The sequence below is a fragment of the Pimephales promelas genome, chromosome 7 (assembly GCF_988280905.1).
Source record: "Pimephales promelas chromosome 7, fPimPro1.hap1.1, whole genome shotgun sequence".
Classification (NCBI taxonomy): domain Eukaryota; kingdom Metazoa; phylum Chordata; class Actinopteri; order Cypriniformes; family Leuciscidae; genus Pimephales; species Pimephales promelas.
Window position 1 is genome coordinate 25,177,346 of NC_142775.1, and position 24,366 is coordinate 25,201,711.

Consider the following 24,366-nt stretch of genomic DNA (forward strand, 5'->3'; position numbering starts at 1 on the left):
CACAGCCTCAAGCTCTTCCTTCAACAGCTGCTCCAACACTATCTCACGACCAATTCTGCTTCTTTCATGTTTATTCATGCTCTAGTGTTCTGGCAGACGCACAAACAGAAATTAGCTGCAGTTCTGGTGCACTAGCTGCAATGAATACCATCCTCAGTGTTCACAACAAGTGATGCAGTAAAAATGGTGCAATACAATACTAATACTTTAAGTATTTTTTTTTTTACCTATGATACATACCAAATAGTTTTTTTTTTCTTGCTTACTTATTAACACCCCAAAGCAGCTCATAATTGACTAATAAACAAAAATGAATGATCATGTATTTATCCATTAGAAAAAGAGAAGCTCATGAGCCAAAAAGAACAATTTATAATGCATAACGTTATGCATAGAACTTCCAAAGACAAATAATTTTATGTTAAAGTACTTATTAAATAAGAGACCATAAAAAAATGTTTTGTTGTTGCTGCTTACCTACATTAAAACCAGCAAGACTCACCAGTGTCACTCATCTGTGCCTCTCTGGATTGAAATGTTTGAGTTAAATGAAGTCAAATTAGTTCCAATGTTTACATCCTTGTGTTTTAAGGGTCAGTCCTTTGTCTTCATTGCGTCTTTGCCTGAAGCAGATTTGAGTTTACAGCCTGTTGCCAAGGAGACTCTGCCAAGGAGAGCTTTGGCATGAAAACAATGAACTCACCGTGAGACCTTTGTTTTGGTTTCTAAGGGGAAGTGTGCATTTTGTATTTCATAATTCTTAAAGACATATTGTATTGTTCCAATATTTTACACCTGTTCCAAAAAATGTATTTCCCAGTCAGCATATAAACTGTCTCTTGTAGCCTCTTTGCATGTGTGTTAAGCAGCAGCAGTCCTGGGAATCATTATGTGGAGATACAGTTGCAGTGATTGACCTTCACTGAGGCCAACAGCCTTTACAGGCAGAATTACATCGCTCTTTAATTCTACTGCATTAAAGGATCATACACTGTGATCCACTTCACTGATTTGCTGATTTAACGGAATCCTTGCATTTAACAGTACTCACTGTAACACCATCACATTTTAGATTTAGTGGGAACTTTTTAAGGTTTAACATTAAATATCAGACATCACATAACATTCAAGACTTGAACAGCCAAACACAACACAACGACCTCTAGTGGCCACTGCTGATGATTTCTCAATTTCACAGTTATTGAATGCAAAAAAAAAAAAAAAATAAATAAATTAAATCCCTCCAGCGGGAAATACTTGTTTGTATTATTAATTCCACTTCTGTGCAATTTGTATTTATTTATTTATTTATTTATTTATTTATTTTATTGATCGATGTATATTGTTTTACTAGCCTACATTGTTTGGTCCGCTTATGTGCCACAGGTGCAGGAAGGCAGAAGAAGAAAAATACAATTCCAATACGAAGTTTAATGAGGATAATCACATAATATTCAGACAGGCAAGGCAACAACATAAATTTAACGTAGACCGAACACTGAAGGATTTTAGTGACTCAAACGAGATAGTTAATGACTATTGACTAATGACTTTTGCACCTGAACAGAATGATTTAGCCTAACCATAGAAAAATGGATTGTCGGGAAAATCAAATAAAGGAACACATGATGTGAATAAAAAGTCCATGATATCTTGACAAACTGAACATAACTGTGAAAGTTATAGCCCTAATGTTACCTTTGTAATGCTTGATGAACAAATAAGATGGATAAACAAAAGTATCTTAAACACTTAAGCAGGCCTACAGCAATAATGGAAGACAGCATTACAAAAGATAAATAAAGAGAAAAAAAGTAAATGGAAGACAATAATAAATAAATAGTAAATACATAAATAGGCTACATTAAAAGCGTGACATTTAGACGTTTCTTCGGGGTGGATCCATAAATTTCAAATGGCATTTAGGCTTTTGCATCTGAACTCTTCATATATATATTGCATTTTTTAAATAATAGAACATTTCTCAGTGATCGTAAATAAAACAAAATTCCATTTTCTCGGTTTAATGAAAACCAATAGGTCGTTATGGCAGAGGCGAATAAACATCCGGATATCTCTCCAATGGAGCGTGTTAAAGCAAACGTGTAAGTTTCACGTTTGAGGGGGTTAAACCGTGACATCTACACATTTTCCAAAGTGGACTATTTAGGCTGCTTCAATAAAAAAGTGACATTTAGACGTTTTTTTCAGCGTGGATCGAGGCAAATGAATCCTGTTCACCTTGAAAAGAATACATGTTTTTTGCGTTTTAAATATTAGACCATTTCTCAGTGATCGTCAATAAAACAAAATTCCATTTTTCTCAGTTTAATGAAAATCAATAGGTAAGTTTCAGTTTAAGTGTAAGTTTCACGTTTGAGGGGGTTTAAACCGTGACATCTGCGCGTTTTCAAAAGTGCACCAACGTGATTATTTCAGGTCTTGTCACTATACCGGGTTGAAGAAATATTGTTTAGGCCACTTTTGTTTGATATAATCACAACAAATTAACGCAAGTATGGGAATTGAACTCAAGTCTTCTTGATTAAAGCCCAACGCTTTATCAACTGAGCCACTGAATCTGTTGAGTTCAAGGGTGTTTGGACGGTGTTTTATTGCGGGTTTGGTTTTATTTGTTGGAAAAATAAATATACAAATATAATTTGACACAAGAGGGCAGTATAGCCCTATTTATGGTTCTGAGTTTAAACTAAACCGTGACATCTACACGTTTTCCAAACTGGACCAACGTGATTTTACTCATTAATACACAATTCAATGTGGCAGTAGATCAAGTCACGCAACATTCAACAGTCATACAATTTAACAGTGTTGATACTTTTTTTTGTTATTCTAATTGTTTTAGTGTCATATGTGATTAAAGTCACAAAGGAAATTATTTAATTGGGGTTGCTAAAGAACAACCTTGTAGCTACATTTCTAAATTAAATATTTTGCCAATAAAATAATTACATATGTATTCTATTTTATGGTTCGTGAATTAGGCTAAATGACAGATTATGTCACACAATAAATCAAAGTCCAATTTTGATTTTGAGGCAAGGAATTTTGAAAGGTCAGACCAAAATTATTTGGCAAGGGGTCATTTATAGAAAATATGATCAACTGACTCCGAACTGAATTTACATAAATTACAATTCAAGTGAACATAACCAAATGTAGATGTGATTTCCTTGGTGGGCTACATGTAATGTTACGGTATTTTTTAAAAGCACCTTGTGATGATGCATAGGCTAAATGAGTGTAGGCCTAGCTACATAAATTATAAGACAATTCGCCTGCTATTGATTTCTTTATTTTTGGCACTTTTTAATTAGAGCTACTGGCCTTGGGCACTTTTAATGAACTCTCCCTGTTGCTGTTGCAGTCACGGACAGCTCTGCTGAGAGGCGCTGTTGGACAGCAGAAGCGCGCGTGGAAGGAGCGGCTCGCCGTCAGTCAGAGCGCGTAGAGCCGCAGGAGGTGGACCGTGGAACTGTCCAGTGCTGATGCTCTTCCAACGATCGACTTCAGCTACGAACAGCCACCGCCAACGACAACAAAGCTGTTGTTAAGTGATGATATGATATGTTACACGATATTTAAAACGGTGTCCAGAAGTTTTATCTGAGATTGTTTTCAGGTTCAACGCTTCTTTCGCCCAGCCAATAGGAAGGGACCGTACGGGCTGAACGGCTGGCAAGCATCGAGACATTTTGATTGTTTGATTGATGCATTCCTCTGCAGACTGCTGGGTGGATGACTAGATCTGCTGACCGGAGAGAAAGTTTCTTTAGATAAAATCGGTATCATACACGATGGTGGATGCAGCTGAATGTTGTGTGAAGGTGATGTGCCGATTCAGGCCACTTAACGAATCGGAAATCACCAGAGGTGACAAATACATACCGAAATTCAAAGGAGAAGACACTGTGGTGATAACGGTAAGATGTCTTTAGAGTCTACAGATGTTATTAAGGCGGACAGAATGTTCCTGTATCTTTTTTATACGATCTTAATTTCGTTAGGCTATTTGTGCAGGAGATATCCATATGATGTAGCCTAACTTTAGATAAATATAGCCTATCACTCTATTGTGACTCATTTGTGTGATCATTTATCTGTCTGGGTGAATCATCCGATGGCTCTTTCATTTCAAAAGGTAGGCTAAGTCCTGAATTCAGGGCTTGCTCGTACAACGTTCTTAGATTTTTGTTTTTTTAGACAGTCAACAATTTCATTTGAAAAGCAAACTTTTTTTTAATTATCGCATTTTAAGTTATCTATAATGCTTTTAGAAGCATTATAGCATTGAACATGCTTTCTTTCGTCTTACTTTTGAAAGTATGAAAACACGAGATACGAAACACAAAACAAACATTTGAAGGTTTATGTACAAAAATGTCAATCATTAACTAATATAACAATATATATATATATATATATATATATATATATATATAATGGCACATTACATAAAATAACCAAAAAACATTTTCCAGAGATCACAATTCATCTTCATTAGTTGACTTTTGTCTGAATGTAGCTACTTTAAATTACACTTAACTCAATTGATGTAACAATGTGAAATGTTAGTTTGGAGGACAGAATTCACCGAAAAAAATCTCAGTCATTGTTTTCATGTCTCTCCACAATAACTTTGGTTACTTTAATATCATAATTTTCTTAGTGGCCATCAGATGTGACAGATTTATGTAATAATAATTTAGAATGGCAAGTTGTTTGTTGATTGAACTTGCATTCTACTTTGTTTTGAATGCCATGCAATGCTTTCAATTTAGGACTTGGAAGCATTTGTGGTTTCTTTGGAAAATGATTATTATGGGTCAGAGGCTTGTTTCATTTGTCTTTTAATAACACAGTATGGTAGTGATTAAATGAAAGAGCATTTGATACCTGAAAAAAAAGTGTTTGTGTGGGTGTGTGTGTGACATACTATGAATAAGCTGGAGTGTCGACGCAGTAAGATACTGATGGTTTTTATGTTTTACAGTAAACCCCTGAGAAATCCCTTGTGCAAACACAATAGACCATATTATCCGACCCATTGAAATGGTAATCAGCATTACCATGCCTAATCTGCACAGAAAATCGAGCGTAGCAGGTATTAGACTCCTACTTCTGATGTAAATTCTCTTTAATGGTGCCTTGCAGGCTATGCACAGCCTGATGGTCCTCCTAATGCCAGACATTCAGCTTTAGGATACAACTGTGGTTTTGAATGGAGATCTCGTTAATATATGTACATTTATTATACTGTCAATGTTTAACTACCTGCATCTCATTAGTGATTGTTGTTTAGTAGCAAACCTGTCTGTGTGGTGTGTCACAGAAAGTCTGATCTTTAAAAACAGATTGTAAACGTCAATAAAATCAAATTCATTTGTGGGGGAAGGGGGAATTTCACACCTCCTCCCCCAACAGTTTGGATGAACTGGGAATAAAAAAAAAATATCTATCTATCTATCTATCTATCTATCTATCTATCTATCTATCTATCTATCTATCTATCTATCTATCTATCTATCTATCTATCTATCTATCTATCTATCTAATTTTGTCCTAGAATGACCATTTTTATCAAGCTTGTATATTTAAGTTCAGTGATTTCACTTAAATGGCAATGAAGATTACCTATTAATTGTCATTTAAGTGAAATTACTGAACTTAAATATACAAGCTTGATAAAAATGATTATTTTAGAAGAAAATTTCAAATAGCACTTAGAGGCTTTTGCATCTGAACTCTTCATATATATCTTGATGAACTGGAAATAAAAAGAAATGTCTATATCTATCATTTGTCTTGATGAACTGGAAATAAAAATGAATTTATGAAACTAATTCTGCAAAATAACTTTATATGATGCAAATAAAATGGTAAATTAAATATCTTAAATACTATTATCTTCTGCATCGTAAAATGAAATTAATTTTTAATCCACTTCTGAATTATTGATTAAAATGTATTGATATAATATAGACTTAAATTGTGAAGAAAACTAAATTTAATTTTAATTGAGTAATAATCGATTGTGTAATATTACGTATTATTCGTTATTAAAATGTATTGTTTTAACTCTCTAATTCATAAAAAAATTCAGCAACTTTGCAACTATTTTGAAGAAAATAATTCATCTTACATGATAATTATTTCTTTACATATGAATTAATTATTTAAAATAAACAAAAGTCATTAAAGAGGTTGCACGCTTTGTCTTTGCATGTAAACTCCTTGAATGACTGTCCACCCACAAAACGATTGCAGGGAGATTTACAGGACAGTTTGTGACTGTGAGTAATCACCAATTATTTGCAGCATGTTAGCATCAGGCTGGATTTGATGTTTTTGCATTATGAGGGTAGTCTGGTCAGCTGTGTTTAATGTGGTGGAAACGTCTTATTATATGTGCAAGGCCACAGAGAGGCCCAGGGCTCCTGAGTAATTTACGTTGCCGTAGTGACAGAGGTGCCATTTGAGGGGCCAGGGCTGGCAGGGAACGTTTAGGCTGATTTAGTGGAATATTTAAGCAAGTCCACTGAGGATTGGGACAATCTTGTTTGTCACGCACATAGTCACATTCATGTTGCTTGTAGAAACCCTTTAGTTGCCTATTTATTTTTTATATTTTGACATCACCACCCTTACATTTACTGCATTATTAGATTTATTTGTGATATGAAGACTTCAGATGCAAAAGCCTCTAAGTGCCATTTGAAATTTTCTTCTTTAATGACGATTTTTATCAAACTTGTATATTTAAGTTCAGTAATTTCACTTAAATGGCAATGATAATTACCTATTAATTGTTATTTAAGTGAAATAACTGAACTTAAATATACAAGTTTGATAAAAATCATTATTAAAGAAGACAATTTCAAATGGCATTTAGAGGCTTTTGCATCTGAACTCTTCATATGCACATCATTTATTTGAATACTGCATGTAGTCTGCTATTTCTATTCTACTGAAATGGACAGGAAAAGATGCATTATCCTTTCAAGCAGGAAGTATAGGATTTTGATTGAAGCTGGTAAAATCCTGAGTACTCTTGAAAAAGCCTTGATGGTCCCTAGATAGTGTGCATAAATTATTGACTTAAAGAAAGAATGCATTCTCCTGAACACATGTGCTTTTATATACAGCCTGTGTTTATATAGTGTTCAGACTACGGCACAAATGAAAGTCAAATGCAAGATTTAGCGTATATGCCCTTGTCTATTGAGATATTTCACTAAATATAAAATACTTTTAAAAACATATATGCCTTTTGATATCAGTTTTACGGTAATTATTTTTTATCACAATTATTCTGAATTACAAAAATCAATTAAATTTGCATACGAGTATTTGTCTCAGAAAAGATTGCCTATGTGCTGAAAAAACGGAGCGAGATGGAAGGAAGAGATCATTGTATAGCAATCATATTATTCTCCTACACTATTGGCCAGGAGACAGGTGCTGACTGCCGGCCAATAAGTGCTTTTCTTTCTGAGTGGGATGTTGTTTCCGTGGTGACGGTCTGGGTTTGAGCAACAGCTTTCATTTGTGTCTCAGTGGGAATGCTTGACCCCTACCTGCTTAATCAAACAGACAGACAGAGAAATCATGCGTCTGTGTGAACGCAGCAGAACTGCTGTCTGCATGTGATGTCTTAGATTATCAACAGGGTAAATGCATGTCAGGGATATTTCATTTCATCTGTTTTAGGTCAGCTGGTCCGTATGTTAGATTTATTGATGTTTTAGTAAGGCATCTCTCTCTCTCTCTCTCTCTCTCTCTCTCTCTCTCTCTCTCTCTCTCTCTCTCTCTCTCTCTCTCTCTCTCTCTCTTTGTACGAGAGAGTATATGTGTGCATATGGGTGGAGGAGGATGTGGAAAAGCTGCTGTCAGCAGTACATGAGCTCCCCATGATATCGGTGTGCATATGTAAAAATAACACGGTCACACTTTAATATTAGGGGGTCTTAAGTGTGTTAGGTACTTAAATTTTAGGTGTTTATTGTGTTCATGTTGTATTGCAAAATGCTGCTATTGAGGTGTGATACAGTATAAGGTTAGGACTGGTTTGGTTAGGTTTAAGGCTGGGTATACGTCTGAGGGCAGAGTCAACAGTGCAATTACAGAAGTTAATTTCAGCTGTAATTACAAGTAGGTATATTTGTACAATGTAATATGTACTCAATTCATGCAATGTATTAAATGATTAATTTAAATGTTAGGAGTTAAAGACACTTAATATATGAGTCAGAATGCTAATGCTAAAAATATATCTTGGTTTGCTGATTTTGCACTATATGTAGGCTACAGTAAAAGACAGTATGCTGCGCTTACTATTTTTATATTACTTTTTATACAAAAGTTTAACCACAATGGTTAGACAAAAAAGGATAGATTATCTTATATGGGAAAAAGAATGGAAGTGGTTCCATTAGGGTGATTATGATTATCCATTATGATTAGGGTCCAATTCTCACTATTAATTAACTATTATTTGACTTTTGCCTCCATAAACTCCTCATTGCTGCTTATTAATAGTTGTTTGTTAGTTGTTATTGTTTAGGTATTGGGGATGTAGAAGATGATTATTCAGAATAAGGCGTTAATGTGTGCTTTGTTTGTTCTAATAAACAGCCAATATCCTAGTTATGCATGCTAATAAGAAAGTAGTTAATAATGAGAATTGGACACTGAACTAAGGTGTTACCAGCTTTTGTAGTAATGAATGCTTGCAAACACATTTCCAACACTCTCCGGTTTCCTAGCTTAGCATTTTAATTTATAGGCTAGTTTATGTATTTGTTAAAAAAATGTTCCACTGCACATGGTTATTTCTTTGGAGAATTATTTCTCATTGCACAGCAGTTTCAAAGTATCCAGATCTTTCAGCAGGTTCGGGCTTCAGCTCAGAGAGTCAAAACAAAAAAAGAGAGGGATTTGTTGTGGCTCAATAAGATTGACTGGCAGTTGGGGGATGGGCTTTATTCATCACAAGGTCCTTCTTATTTCCTCTTTAACAATGTATACCACTGAAATCCTCTGGGGAACTTCATAAATAGCCGTTAGTTGAATCTGTGCAGCGTCAGCAATAGAAAGAGGCTGACTGACGTCTCTATGCGTTAATACAATATTGCATAAATGAATAAGATATATAATGAAATCAAACTTGTTTATCTGCATTAGGCTAACATAATAGAAACTTAATAGAGTTAATAGAGAGAAGCTTAAAACAAAATATTACTTATTTTCTTATATTATATTTTCTCTCAAAGATACCCTTTGAACCATTTTACTTGTTCCTGTTTATTACTTGCATCTTGACTAATCTGATTGTCTTTTTAGGGCAAGCCTTATATCTTTGACCGAGTCCTTCCTCCGAACACCACACAGGAACAAGTATATGATGCCTGTGCCAAACAGATTGTTAAAGGTTGCGTATAGTTGCATGAACAAGTATGAAAGGTTACATTGACCTGGCAAAAAATGAAAAGTTGTAACACGAATCTTGCATTTCAGATGTGCTGGATGGCTATAATGGGACTATCTTTGCTTATGGCCAAACCGCATCTGGGAAGACTCACACAATGGAGGTAAGGCAGAAAAAATATATCTATAACGATTTGTATCAAGTTCACATATTTCAATTTTTCAATAACAAAGTAACCTTTCAGCACTGTGTCACTATGCTCAGTCACAAAATGCTCTCGACTGATGAATATCTCTCGGCATCTTTCATGAAATGACTGAAATGCCAAACTGCTGCAACAGCAGCAAAATGCCACTTAACTGCAAGTGTTGCCTTGGAAACAGACTGTGCTTGCGGCAAAGGTTTTGAATATAAATTCAGTTATTTGAAAAATGTTTCTAAAAATTAATCACTTTGTAGCCACTGAAAGGTGCAAATTAGCATGCCAAGCAGGATGTCCTCATACCGTTTTTGCGGCAGCTCTGTCTATTCCTATGGCATCGCGGTTGAAGAGTAATTAGCTGGTAAAATAGATCTACTAACGAAAGCATTGAAATGTTTGAAGCGGATGACAAATGTCAGTAGAGGAACATTTTAAAACGAGTGGTTCATTCATAAATCCGTAAGAACTTTCCTTCATGCTGTGGAACTACAAACTGGAAGACAGAACACAATGGGCGCAGCGCTGAAAAGGGGCGGGACTATGGAGAAGGGAATTCTTCAATACAGAGCTTAGTTCTTACATAAGTTACACTAACTGGCAGAAATAAGTGCCATCTTAACAAATATTTCCTCTGAATTGTCCTCTATAACATGCACACAGGGACAGCTCCACAACCCTCAGCTGATGGGCATCATCCCTCGCATTTCCCAGGACATCTTTGATCACATCTACTCTATGGATGAGAACCTGGAGTTCCATATCAAGGTATGGACCATTTACACAGACTGTGATGACACGTGATTTCTACGGTTATTAACATTTTTTATTATATTTTCATTTGTAAAAAATGTAATGTACGGTTATAAGACCATACTTTGTTATATTACTTTGTCTTTACATTTCAGAAAAGTAGTTAGCGCTGCTGTGTGACTGTTTCTAACACAACGGTTGAGGGAGTGATGGCAAATGAGTGACAATCTCTTTTTTTTTTTTTTCCTCTTTTAAAAAGTCATAGAAACACTATTGTGAATTTTTATCATTTGCTATTGGATCTAATGGGACTGCAGAAATTGTAATTGAAATTTCCATTTACCACTATAGAAGTTTACCCAACTATGATGACTTCTGCTTCTGAGAAACCCTGAAATATGGAAAGGGTCCATTAGGGAGCTAAAATTATTCAACATTAAATCTGCTTGTTTATGTTCACATGTGAATCCATCAACTATTACATAGTAACAATTAGAAAAAAAATGTTAAGCTTAGTAGTTGTTTAGAAGAAATAATAGAATGTCTCTGACATAAAGTGAGTATATTCAGTTATGGGGTATGTTAATACAGTATTGGACTGTTGTTTGATATCATGTCCATTAATGTAGAACTGAATCATTAAATTAAAAAAAAATAACAGCCACCCATTTATCACAGGTATCTTATTTTGAAATCTACCTGGACAAAATCAGAGACTTGCTCGATGGTAAGATAAAACTAAAAAAAGAATAATAATAATAATAATATTCATGTTTTTTTTTCATAGTGTAAATTACATTTTTGTTGTCTAATCCTAAAGTTTCCAAAACCAACCTGGCTGTACATGAGGATAAGAACAGAGTGCCCTTCGTCAAGGTAGGACAGATGCACAATACAGTGTTTTTCAGTCACAGGCTTGAAACAAACACTTCCTTGATGTGATGTGTCTTTTGATGCTGTTCTGTTGCCAGGGTTGCACGGAGCGTTTTGTGTCCAGTCCAGAGGATGTCATGGATGTGATTGACGAGGGTAAAACCAATCGTCATGTGGCTGTCACAAGTAAGTGGCTATTTAACCTAATTTCTCTGAATATAATACATCGCATTCTGAATCAAACATAACTAATGTACAGTACACTGTTGTTTTCACCTCGTTACACTGTTTTTACCCTAACTAACACAAGGTCATCTGATGTTACATTGTGTTACAGACATGAATGAGCACAGCTCCCGCAGTCACAGCATTTTCCTCATTAATATCAAGCAGGAGAATGTGGAGACAGAGAAGAAATTGAGTGGAAAACTCTACCTGGTGGATCTAGCAGGAAGTGAAAAGGCATGTTTTATTTATTTATTTTTTCTTTCTGTATTTGTCTTTGTTTTTGTTTGGAAAAATCTAGTCGCTCTAGCTATATCTAGAAAAGCAGTACCACAAATGTATATATATATATATATATATATTAGTGCTGTCAAAATGTTTCAATTTAATGCGTTAAAAATATTTTTACCACAATAAATGCAGCATCCAATTTTTTTATGTCAGCCTCTGGCTAGCATTACAATATATGATCACACTCTTGTTCTCAGTCTTAGAATTGTTCAAAAATCCTGACAGAGTCATAATAAACCTACAAATAGGTTTGAGAATGATATAATATCTCCACACTCTCTCTCACACACACACAGGTCAGTAAAACTGGAGCAGAAGGATCTGTGTTGGACGAGGCTAAAAATATCAATAAGTCTCTCTCTGCTCTGGGGAACGTCATCTCAGCCCTGGCCGAAGGAACCGTAAGTGCTAAAGTGCTACCCAGACGTTTTCTTTTTTCCTTTCTCTTTTTATTTTCTCACTGAAATACTTTTTGTGTACATTGTTTGTACATAATCTAGGCCATGTATACACCTCTCACAGTACAAAGCAATACATTTGCGATCTATACATTATTTATGTCTTGCCTTATATTTCTCATTACAGAAAACCCATGTGCCCTACAGAGATAGTAAAATGACCAGGATCCTTCAGGACTCTTTGGGTGGGAACTGCCGAACAACCATCGTCATCTGTTGCTCTCCCTCTGTATTTAATGAGGCTGAGACCAAATCCACTCTCATGTTCGGCCAGAGGTGAAGCCATTTTATGCCCTATAATGTTTCTCCTAAAATTAAGAAAGTCAGAAATTCAGTGCTGCGGTAAATATGAAACAAGCATGTGCATATACAAATAATTTATTTTATTTTGATGAAATAACTCTCTTTTACGCAGGGCCAAAACCATCAAAAACACAGTTTCTGTTAACATGGAGCTCACAGCTGAGGAATGGAAGAAGAAATATGAGAAAGAGAAAGAGAAGACCAGGGGTCTGAAAATCATCATCCAGCGGCTAGAAAATGAGCTCAAGCGATGGCGAAAAGGTAAATAGAGAAAACACACACAGCCACTCCAAATAATAAAATATCACTTTGCTGTTACAGACTGAAAAGATATTTTTATTGATTTTAATGTATAAATTGTTTTATTATTATATTTTTTGTTAATTAGGACGATGAGAAACATTTCATTGGAATGATGTTTGACATTTGAAGCAGTTTATTTGAAAATACTGTAATGGTTGAGAAGACGCGTATCATTTGGTTTTTTGCAGAGGCCAGTTGATTTTTGATGTAATTGTCTTGACAGAAGCTCATTTGAGTTCTGAAATGGACCCCACAATGAGGGGAGCCAGTTATTTCTTCCTCCTCTGTTTGCTTAAGACTTAAGCAATAAGGTCATAGCCGATTTTTGTTTTTGAGTAAAATAATGATGTTTCCATAGAGGAAATGAAGTAATTCAATAGTATATGTTAATATATTATTATATTGATGAGAAATTGACACAAATTGGCTTTCATGTAAACCATGTGTGTGTACTGATGACAAACATCCACAATAATTGACAATGATAAATACCAATTAGCACTAATTACTCAGATTGTGGAAGGGTAAACACATAATGACTCTAAACAGAAGGCCTGTCATTAAGTGAATGCATGTTTGCTACAAAGCACTAATGTATATAGCTAAAAATATTCACTTTCCTTTAATATTTTCAGTTACATATTTAGCCTCAGACCTTAGTTCAAAGCTTCACTTTATTTCTCCTTCTCTGAATCCTGAGATGTTTTTGTCATTCTCTCAGTATGTCTCACTTTCTCTCATGCATTTCCATGAATGAGGTTTATTTTTCTCTGTCAGTGTTATCAGCTCCCCTCCACCTGTACTGCCCAATAAAACACAAAGATGCTGAATTCAAGATTTCTCTCCCATCTCAGACTTATAAAGCCCAGATAAATCCCAGAATGAATGTGGCTCTGACTCTTTGTGCAGCTGTTCTTTCATTCACGTCCAGTCAGTGTTTTTTATCATCAGGTCTGCAGGACTGTTTCCTGGAAGCCTTGTTCATTTTATTAGTTAAGGAACCAGAGCCTTATTTTACATTTTATTTTATTTATTTTGACATATTTCACTCCTTTATCTTCAGGTGAGAATGTACCTGTTAATGAACAGCACAGCAGTAAAGAATCAAAGAATTCTGAAGCCCCTCCCATAATTGACACTCCGGCTCCGCCTCCTGAGCCTCTTCCTGATTCAGAGAAAACCCGATATGAGGAGCTGATCAATGACCTATATCAGCAGCTAGACGACAAGGTGATAAATACCTCTCACACGCTGTTAGAAATGTGCATCAGGAAGTGCAAGCCTCACAATTCAGTCCTTCTTCTCTCTTTCCCATTTTCACCACAGGATGATGAGATCAACCAGCAGAGTCAGCTGGCAGAGAACCTGAAGCAGCAGATGGTGGATCAGGATGAGGTGAGTCCGAATCAACATAGAGATGCCCTCTACAATAATTTATGATGTCTTCCCATGATCCCTTGCCTGCAATGGGTCTGAAGGAACCACTTTACTTATTTAAACATGCATAGGCGATGGAATGTTTATCAAAACACATGCTTGAGGTAAATATTAGTTGAAAATAATTGATGTTCATCATCTCACTGCCTATACTCAGAATTTCCTGTCCGGTACAAAGAGCATCTCTCAAGCGGCTGCAAAGCAAAATTGCTCCTAATTATTCAGGTGGAAATAAATGTTGTTCCCATGGAAACAGTTTTGCAGCATCTCTGTTGGAGTTTTCTCCTCTTTTGAAACATTTGGACATATCTTTGTATTCCCATATTTCTGCTTCTCTATCCATTTTGCTGATGATTCTAATGAAATCTTACTTGTTCTTCTAATGAACTTTCAACTGCTTTTACTTCCATGAGAGGAAATAATGCAGCACTTTTTTCAACACGATAGTTTTGCTATCACTTATTGTACACATAACCTTTCAAAAGTTTGTGGTACTGTAAGTCTATTGGAGTCTATTCTGCTCACCAATGCTGGATTTATTTGATCAAATACAGTAAAACATTAATATTATAAAATATAACTGTTTTATATTTGAACATATTTTATGTATTCTATGAACGTATTGTAATGTATTCTTGTGATGGCAAAGCTGGACTTTCAGTCCCGTGATCCTTCAGAAATCATTCTAATATGCAGATTTAGTGTTCAAGAAACATTTCTTATTATTATCAATTTTGAAAAAGTTGTGCTGCTTAATATTTTTGTGGATTTTTTTTCAGGATTCTATAGTGACAAGAAAGATCAAAAGAACAGCATTTAGTTCAAATAGTAAAGATTTTGGATTGTTACAAATGTTTCTGTCACCTTTGATCAGTTTAATGCATCCTTGTTGAATAAAAGTATTAATTAAGACTCTATCTTTTTAATAGTATTCCACAAATAAGCAGGAATTCGACTGTCCTCTGACTAACATAAATGTGCGACTTCCCCATTTTGCATCCACACAGTTATTAGCATCCACACGGCATGACTATGAGAAGATCCAGGAAGATCTGAGCCGTTTGCAGCATGAGAACGAGGCAGCAAAAGGGGAGGTGAAGGAGGTGCTCCAGGCCTTAGAGGAGCTAGCGGTGAATTACGACCAGAAAAGCCATGAGGTGGAGGAGAGAGGCAAAACAAACCAACAGATCTCAGAGGAGCTTTTGCAAAAGAGCGTAAGTACAATGGAGAGAAGGGAAAGCGAGAAAATAAATATCATGGAAAAACTCATGTAACTGAAGAATTCATTGATTTTATGCTGTTATTGTCTTCTAGGCCGCTCTGACTAGTGTGGAGAGGGATCTGTGTGCCCTGCAGGAACTCAGTGGACATCACAAGAAGAGATCAGCAGAGATCCTCAGTCTACTGCTCCGGGACCTCAATGAGATTGGCAGTGTTATTGCCTTGAATGACCACAAGGTAAGAATACACTCCTTCATAGAGAAAGTTTAACTGCACAACACAAAAGCCCAATAATAATGTTTACTTAAAATACACACACACACACACACACACATACTATATATATATATATATATATATATATATATATATATATATATATTATTTATATTTTTATTATTATTAATATTATTTTAACTTACTTTTTTAGTATTCTGAGTGCATTTTACTTTCTTTTTTATTTAATGTTATATAATTGCAACTAAAATTTCATCATCGTCAAGAATACACATCTCACAAAACATACAGTAAAACAAATTTTATATTACAATTTTTACAAAATATTTACAAAAAACATTTATTGTGATTTTTCCGAAAGAAGTCTCATGCTCACCAAGGATGCATTTATTTGAACAATATTATTATTATTTATTTATTTATTTATTTTAGATTATTTGATGGATAAAAAGTTACTTTCTATTCTTACTCTGCATCTCAATGTCCATACTATCCATCCTAAACAGTGTGTGAGATTAAATGAAGTGTGTGCCAAAGCATAGTATGTTAAAAAGAGCATGCCAGAACTCCCCGGATGGTCTACTATTTCCGGTAGGTAGTTTGCTGGTAGTTTCATTTCGAGGAGCGGATTCAGATTTTTGAAGTGTGGATACGTGCACGCTCTATAGGCTAATATTGCCCACAAACCATTGTGCTTTGAAGGTGGAACTACAGACTACAAAAAACTACAAAACATGGCGGATATGCGTGACTGATGGTGAGAGGTTCAGATAAAAGTTTAAGTGATTAATCAAAGTTTAAAAAAAACATATATTAATTTATTGTTATCCGTGTTCCATCTGCAATAACAGTGTGGACTTTTATAAAGATCCGTTTGGCCATTCACTTTTAAATGCATCATTATACATTAACATGAGGAGAATCTTCACATGAAAGACCTGCGACTGTCAGCCTGCTTCTGTATTTCTGTCAGATACGATAGGAAATTTAATTTAATTTAATATGGAGGATTATAACTGTGACACGATGCAACCATTAAAGACACAATTGTATGACGTGATAGTACAGTATGTCCCAAAGCTTGTTTACTTTTCTGCTACACACTCAAAAGTATCTACTTTTTCTTCACCAAAAGAGTACATACTTTTAGGGCATAGCATACGTAGGCGAATTAAGATGCAGCTTTCATGACAAAGCTAATTCAAATAACAAATGAATGGAAACAGACTGAGATCTATGCCGCTTGTTTGGTTTCTCACTTTATTTAGATGACAGAGATAACCGGAGGAATGGAAGAGGAATTCACCATGGCACGGCTCTTCATCAGTAAGATGAAGTCAGAAGTGAAGTCTCTGGTCAACCGCAGTAAACAGCTTGAGAGCACGCAGACTGACACAGTGCGCAAAATGCAGGCCAACGAGAAGGAGCTCGCTTCCTGCCAGCTCCTGATCTCTCAGGTACGCATGGCTCCACCTAGTGGGGGTTCTAGATCAGAACCCTGTATATGGGATTCCTCCCTTTGAACTTTTATCTTGTATAATGTCCCTTTGGATTAACTCATTACAACGTTTTTAAAGGATACATTATTATTGCTTTAAATATATGTGCATGCATACGTTTAATTGGTATGTAGGCTACTGGTATGTGTGGATTTAGAGTGTGTGCTTGCTTTTAATTCACCTAGCATCAGGCAAAGATCAAATCCCTCACAGACTACATGCAGAACATGGAACAGAAGAAGAGACAGCTGGAGGAAAGCCACGACTCACTATCGGAGGAGCTCGCTAAACTCCACGCACAGGGTCTGTGTGTAGTTAATACTAAACAATGCATTGTTTTACAAAGTAAAATTGTTTCATTTAGATCAAGAAAAAGCACAACTTGTTCCTTTGATGGTAATTTCACTGTATATTTAAAATAATCTTTTTTTACAGAAAAGATGCATGAGGTTTCAGTCCTGGATAAGGAAAAGGAACACATGAGCAGGATGCAGGACGCTGAGGAGATGAAGGTGATGTGCACAAACACATTTGTCAGATAGACTTTGGCGCCTAAAATCATACCATTGGTTGTCATTGAGGAACCAAACAATGAATGGGATAGGATAGGATAGAAAGAAATATTTGAAGATATTTTAATCTATATAGATACTATTTAGCTGTATAGAAAAGGCCTTTTTTAATTTGCTGCATAGAATAAGAACATTTTGAAGTCCATGGTTAAATAAATAACACTACACACAAAATTGCCCTAGAAGATTCACACATAACTGTTGAAAATGCCAAATAAGTGCCTTTTATATTCATACGAGCATAAATAGTTATATTCTCTGTGTACCTGCATGTAGCAAGCCCTAGAACAGCAGATGGAAAGCCACAGAGAGGCTCATCAGAAGCAGCTCTCACGTCTGCGAGATGAAATTGAAGAGAAACAGAGGATCTTGGATGAGTTTAAGGAGTAAGAGCTTAATTTCTGTCTACTCGTGGTAACTTCAATAGTTGAATATTACTAATATTAAAATATTTTTTTTGTGAAAAAGGCTTTTTATCAATTCATCTGCATCTGCTGGCATTGGTCTAACACTCATCAAAAATTTTAAATTGCTCAGTTTATTCAGTAATATCCTGTTATCTGATGTCAGTGTGAACCAGGCTCTTCAACTTGAAAAGAAGCAGCTCCTGTCTGACTATGAAAAGCTCAAACAGGAGGAACTGAAGAAGGACGAGAGACTACAGAAGCTTGTGTGAGTATTGTTTTGGGGAGATTAAAGGTACAGTAAGCGATTTCTGAGAAACACTGTTGGTATTTGAAATAAACCCAAACAAACACACCCCGCCCTTACATCATACTCTCCCCAAAATGAGTTGTTTGTTGTTAGTCACCAGCAGCACACACTCAAAACTGTTTCCCGCACATAGAGCAGAAACAATGCAACCCCTTTGTCCTGCCTTCAGGCCTTCCTGCTGAGGTCTTGTTGTTGTTTCTCTCTTTTGTAAAAATCACTTCCAAGAGATCGTTGATGACAAAAAAATTTGACTTTATTTTACAACAATGTTAAGCATCTTCTGCAAAAGACACCTCCAGATATTTGCCCCATTCACAAATATATACCATACATCCTTTTCCGAAAATGGTAACACACACTATAGATATTCTTAAAGGTTTTTTACCATGTGACACTAGAATAGAATTGTCTGCTGTGAGCAACATTCCAGGCCTTCTGCAGGCTTTAGAAAGTCAAACCAAAGTTACAAACAGGGAAAATAATAGTGCACAAACATATAACTATATATTATATTAAATTACTTATTTTCTAAATAATAAAATCTTCTACAGTCTCCCTTTAAAGCTTTTGTAATATTAACCCTCTGGTGTCGGCTATCATGCAGGCGCTACAATTTCACTTTTTTCCTTATCAGTGCAAAAGGGACTGTTAAAATTACTTTGTTGATTTTGATCTTACACATAAGTGTCTAGGATACTCACAATAAAAACAAAGTGTTCTGATTTTTATCAAATAAAGAAAAACAAACATGATGCATATTTTGCCTTCTCTCAGTTCGTGAAGTTCATTCTGAAACGCGTCTGAAAATGAGCTACAATCAAGTAAATACTTGTTACACAGGCACAAAAGATTTTTCGTTATGAAGCTGAAATTCTCTTCTTTTAAATGAAGTCATTTATATATATAAAAAAACAAATATTCTCAGTTTATGTCATCTTTATGAAAAAGAGTGATGTCTTTTTCCTTTCAGCTAATTATAGCTTATTAAGTGTTAATGTGACCATGCCCACTGAGAGTGCGCGCTACTCAAACGCAAATGTTGAGGCAAGCCATGAAAACTCATATCAGCTGAATAAAACATCCAGTTTAATAAGAATCTTGTACTTTACCTTGTCTTGCTGCGCAGTGAGGAATAATACTATCGTAATAATCCTGGAAAAGTTACCTCAGAAGTGCTGGTAGTTTCATTTCGAGGAGCGGATTCAGATGATTGTTATTTATTCTTAAGTCTTTTGTTCTAATCGCGTTATTGAATAGTGTCTGTAAACTGCACAAAGACTGTTTAAATATGAATAGCATGTCTGTGAATGAATGGCACAGACGCGCGCACAATGTTACCTCCAGTAGTCACGGCAACAATAATCAGACACACCTGAATTAATCAAGTTTGTCCCAATAATGGCACACAGGAAACCAGGAGCTGGCTGAAGTTCAGGAAGTAGTGCAGCTGTGCATAAAGCCAATTCCTCAGAAATTGCTTACTGCACCTTTAACCAATCTCTGAGCATTTAAAATGACAACTACTTATGTGTGTGTCTGTCAGGAATTTGTAGCTCTGTGAAATTTTTGATCAATATTTTTTTTAATTAGCAAGCTGAATGAGAAGAGAGAGCAAGTCAAAGAAGACCTAAAAGGTCTGGAAGAGACTGTGGTAAGATTTAAATACCCAGCATTACCCAACAGCTGAGTCTGTCTGTCCAAGTAGTTTACTTGTATAGCTGTTTTTCTTATATGGAGTAGTTGTTTAGATCACCTTTCATGCTGTCCCGTCTTTCATAAGGTCAAAGAGCTCCAGACTCTCCAAAACCTGCGTAAGCTGTTTATCCAGGACATCAATAGTCGCATTGGACGAGTGAGTATCCGATACAATCCAAATATTGTTCCCTTCATTTAAGAATTTTCTTTTTTCATCTTGACTTTGTGATAGTATTCTCTGAAAAACAGTTGCAACTGTTTTTATTAATGATACAAAAATAGACAATATCAAGGAAAAACATTAAGGCAAGGTACTACTGGCAAAATCATTGGGTTTTTTATACACTGGCCAATTTTGAGATTTTGCTTCCAAAACATGTTCTTTCAGACTTAAAATAAATATATATTTTTAACATAACCTTTCAGAAAAATTTTGTGTTCTGTTGCAATAAAGCTTTTCTTAATGTACTGTACTGTGGTTAAATCAACTTGGGAAGTGTGATATCTATAGTATTAGTTAAAATGTTTAACTGTGGTTCAAATGAATAAAGTGCAACTGGCAAGTGCAAAAAAAAAAAAAAAAACTTTTTTGTAGAGTATGGAGTTGGACGCTGATGAATCTGGGGGAAGTTTGGCACAAAAACAAAAAATAATTTTCCTGGAGAACAACCTGGAACAGCTCACTAAAGTCCACAAGCAGGTATATTGAAATGTAAAATAATATAATATAATTAGTAGTTCTGTATATAGTTGTCTATATTCTTTCATTTCTATATATCTGTAGCTGGTACGTGATAATGCAGACTTAAGATGTGAGCTGCCCAAACTGGAGAAACGCCTCCGTGCAACTGCTGAGCGTGTGAAGATCCTGGAGTCTGCTCTGAGAGAGGCCAAAGAAAGTGCCATGAGAGACCGTAAGAAGTACCAGCAGGAGGTGGACCGCATCAAGGAGGTCATCCAAGCCAAGAATCAGGCCAGGAGGAACCACACCGCACAGATCGGTCAGCCCCATTTCTTCTTCAGATTTCAATGTTGCATTATATCCAGTAGAGAGCGCAATAGTACTACAATGTCTCCTGTTACATGAAGACCAAATACTCTTATGCATTGCTGTATATGTCTCCCACATATTAAGAAGTAAATTCATTCCCTTTACTTGAGATTTTCAAATTCATATACATTTATTTATATCTATAAGTTAAAAGTATTTTAAATACGTTTAATTTTGAACCACACTTTTTCACTTTTGTAGCTAAGCCTATTCGTGCTGGACATCATCACTCAGTGGCTTCTGCCTCACCGGGACACAGCATCAGAGGAGGCGTCCCAAGCCCGCGACGACACCACCAACACCAATCGCAGCACCACCAGCAGCAGCTGCTGCAGTATCATCACAGGAACAAGTGAAAAGCACACCACGTATGTGTGTTTTAAACAGTCTTTTGTTGCTTTTCCTGATACAACAATATGTTTTGCTTCATTTAAGTTATGGAGTCATGTCATGTTCCTTCAGATTAATTCTTTTTCTTCTTAATTTGACTTTGGCTCAAGCTGGTGTGATTCTGTTTGGCTTAATGTTGAAATGAAAGGGTCCGTGCTGAAAAATGCTGCTAATTAGGTTTCAGTGGCATGTGATGCATCTGGGAAGCGCCAGTGACTAGTTGAGAAGTTGCGGTGTAACATTAGTTACTGTGCCAACTGTTTGACTAAGATGGAGCGACATGGATATAATAGCTACAAAAGATCTGCGCCAGAATGCTTGGGAAAGTCAGTGAACAGTGGACAGACTCTAGTGCCATCTGGCATTCATTGAAATGTTGTCAGAGTTTATGTATCTATTTCAGGGTAGGTCACTTTCTTACCTATTGATAACTTTCTTCATGTTCTGGGTGGCAAGAAAAGCTGTTTGTTGGCAATATAATGTTTAGGGTGCTGAAATGTTTATTAATATATTTTCCCTGACAGGATTGCTTGCAACATGGTGTGTCTAACTTTTCACACTTCCAACAGGGGACAAAAAAAGACCAGTTGGATACCTGTCTGCACATCTTTTCATTCCGGCTATGTGTGGCAACAATATGTCTTTTTCCAATGCAGTCTTTTCTATTTGCTGAGGGGGGAAAACAACTACTGTCATCTTTTACGAAGACTTTTCAAGTTTACTTACTGTCCTTACCATGACCTCAAACGCATTCATACTGATTAAGTCAACTCCCTGCTTCCCTCCGTTTATTCATCAGCCCTGAATGGAGATCTGTGGACTCATCTAAAGTGAATAAACAAACCCAGACCCACACACTAAGACAACGGGATACTTGGAATTACATTCTGATTATAGTTATTCAGCTCATCTTTCATCACAGATGCCAGGATAGTTTCCATAGTAGTAAGACTTAAGACTTGGAAGACTTGAAAGATGAAAAGTTGTCACAAAAATCAGCATTGGAAGTTTTTACCACCTCAGGAGTAACAGAGCATGTGTGGTTCTTTTAATTGGCACATATTCATTGAGAACATGCAGTGACATGACTGGAATGTAGTTTAGGAAGTTGCTTCAAGCTTAATTCGTCATGATTTATATTAATGATTATTACTTGATGTTCATTTTTATATTAATTTATTTTTGTATACATTAAGTATTGGAATTGAGTTTATTTTATTTGCATATTGTCCTTTTTAGATTCTTTTATTTTCCTCACTTTAGAGCCAGATCATTATGTGTACATGTTTTTATACAGATATATCGGTGCTTTGAAAATATTACTTACTGTAATTTATACCATAAGGTGCTCTGGAGCAAACAACAACTGTTAAATATCAGTCGTAATACCACATTAGTGTTAAAACCAGGAATCATTTGAAGATATCTTTGTTGTTGTAAGTATTATCATTGTTACTTAACCTGACCTGTTTTAAAGGGCATGAAATGCAATCATTTTAAGACAGCCAAAGTCATAAGAGACACAAGAGCTTCACATATGAAAAGATCAGATGTGTTTAAGAAAGCAAATGTAGAGAGATTTTATTGCTTACATGCATTTAAGAAAGCAAATGTGGAGAGATTTTACAGCTGATTTTTAATTAGATATGTATGTGCTCAATTATAATGCATCATTTAATTTAGTTAATTTTTATATAATTTTATCATTATTTATTGATATCATTAAAATAGGATGACGGATTTTTTAAAAAACCTCATTGAGTGACTTTTAAATCTATGATATGATTGAGAACCCATTGGCTTTTTAAAGAAACACAAATATTGTTTCAACAAATATTAAACCATGTAAACTATGCTATCATGCCATAGCTATTTACAATCCTTTGCTAATATAAAACTTTGCCTATACTGTCTGGTGTTAATTGTCTCTGGTAAGATTTTGAGTCTGTGTGCTCAGCTTGGTTTCTTATCACTTGTAACTACATCAGTACATGAAAATGTTAATATGATGAAATCTTGTTCAGTTTACTGTAAAGGCTGACAACTCGATAATAAGTGTTGTGAGCACTTTATTGCACTCTCTTGTGGGATTGTGTAACTGACAAATTAAAACCACATTCACAAATGCACTTCTTAGGTTCCATATGAGGATTTCCCCTGGCAAATGAACTTTGCTCATCATCGAAATAATAGAAGAACTACTCATGTAAAGTAGGCCTCTCAAAGCCTATAACTTAACAAGGTCTAGTGTTTTGTATGTCCTTGAATGTTGTTTTTCCATGTAGCTATATGGTGGTGAGTTAATACACAGAGTGACCTCTTAATATACTCTTTGTCTTCAGGTTCTTGTTCATAAGTGTTTCTAAAGTTTATGAAAAGTGCTATGAACTTTACCTCAGCAGTGTATGGAGCATCTGGAAATGAGATCAGAGGACAATAAATGAACTTCAGTTGCTTTGAAGGAAGAGCCACAACATGGATATGAAATGGTTTCTAATGGTTGTTCCAAGATATCAAGCTTAAAGTTATGGATAACATAACAGGGTTTCTGACACTCATTTATCAGATATTGACGTGGAATCAATAAAAGGTTACTAAATGTATATTTCATCAGTTTTGTCTTTTTCTCTTGGCAGACAATTTTATTTTCAGTATAGATTTTTTTACAAATTAGTTTTAAATATAAAAAACACTTAG

General features: G+C 35.5%; 1 protein-coding gene across 1 annotated transcript; it reads left to right on the forward strand.

The window, feature by feature from the left end:
• The first annotated feature begins 3,464 nt into the window (after positions 1-3,464).
• kif5c (kinesin family member 5C) lies at positions 3,465-24,272 on the forward strand. The gene is made up of 26 exons (XM_039655995.2): positions 3,465-3,944; positions 9,364-9,451; positions 9,538-9,611; positions 10,311-10,415; positions 11,079-11,127; positions 11,221-11,276; positions 11,372-11,459; positions 11,611-11,735; positions 12,086-12,190; positions 12,375-12,523; positions 12,663-12,811; positions 13,917-14,083; positions 14,180-14,248; positions 15,298-15,504; positions 15,605-15,748; positions 17,017-17,205; positions 17,433-17,550; positions 17,683-17,759; positions 18,096-18,205; positions 18,390-18,491; positions 20,124-20,184; positions 20,314-20,385; positions 20,824-20,928; positions 21,013-21,229; positions 21,481-21,647; positions 22,239-24,272. The coding sequence occupies exons 1-25, from the start codon at positions 3,819-3,821 to the stop codon at positions 21,633-21,635; spliced, it is 2,907 nt and encodes a 968-aa protein (XP_039511929.2). The 5' UTR covers positions 3,465-3,818; the 3' UTR covers positions 21,636-21,647; positions 22,239-24,272.
• Positions 24,273-24,366: the final 94 nt, after the last annotated feature.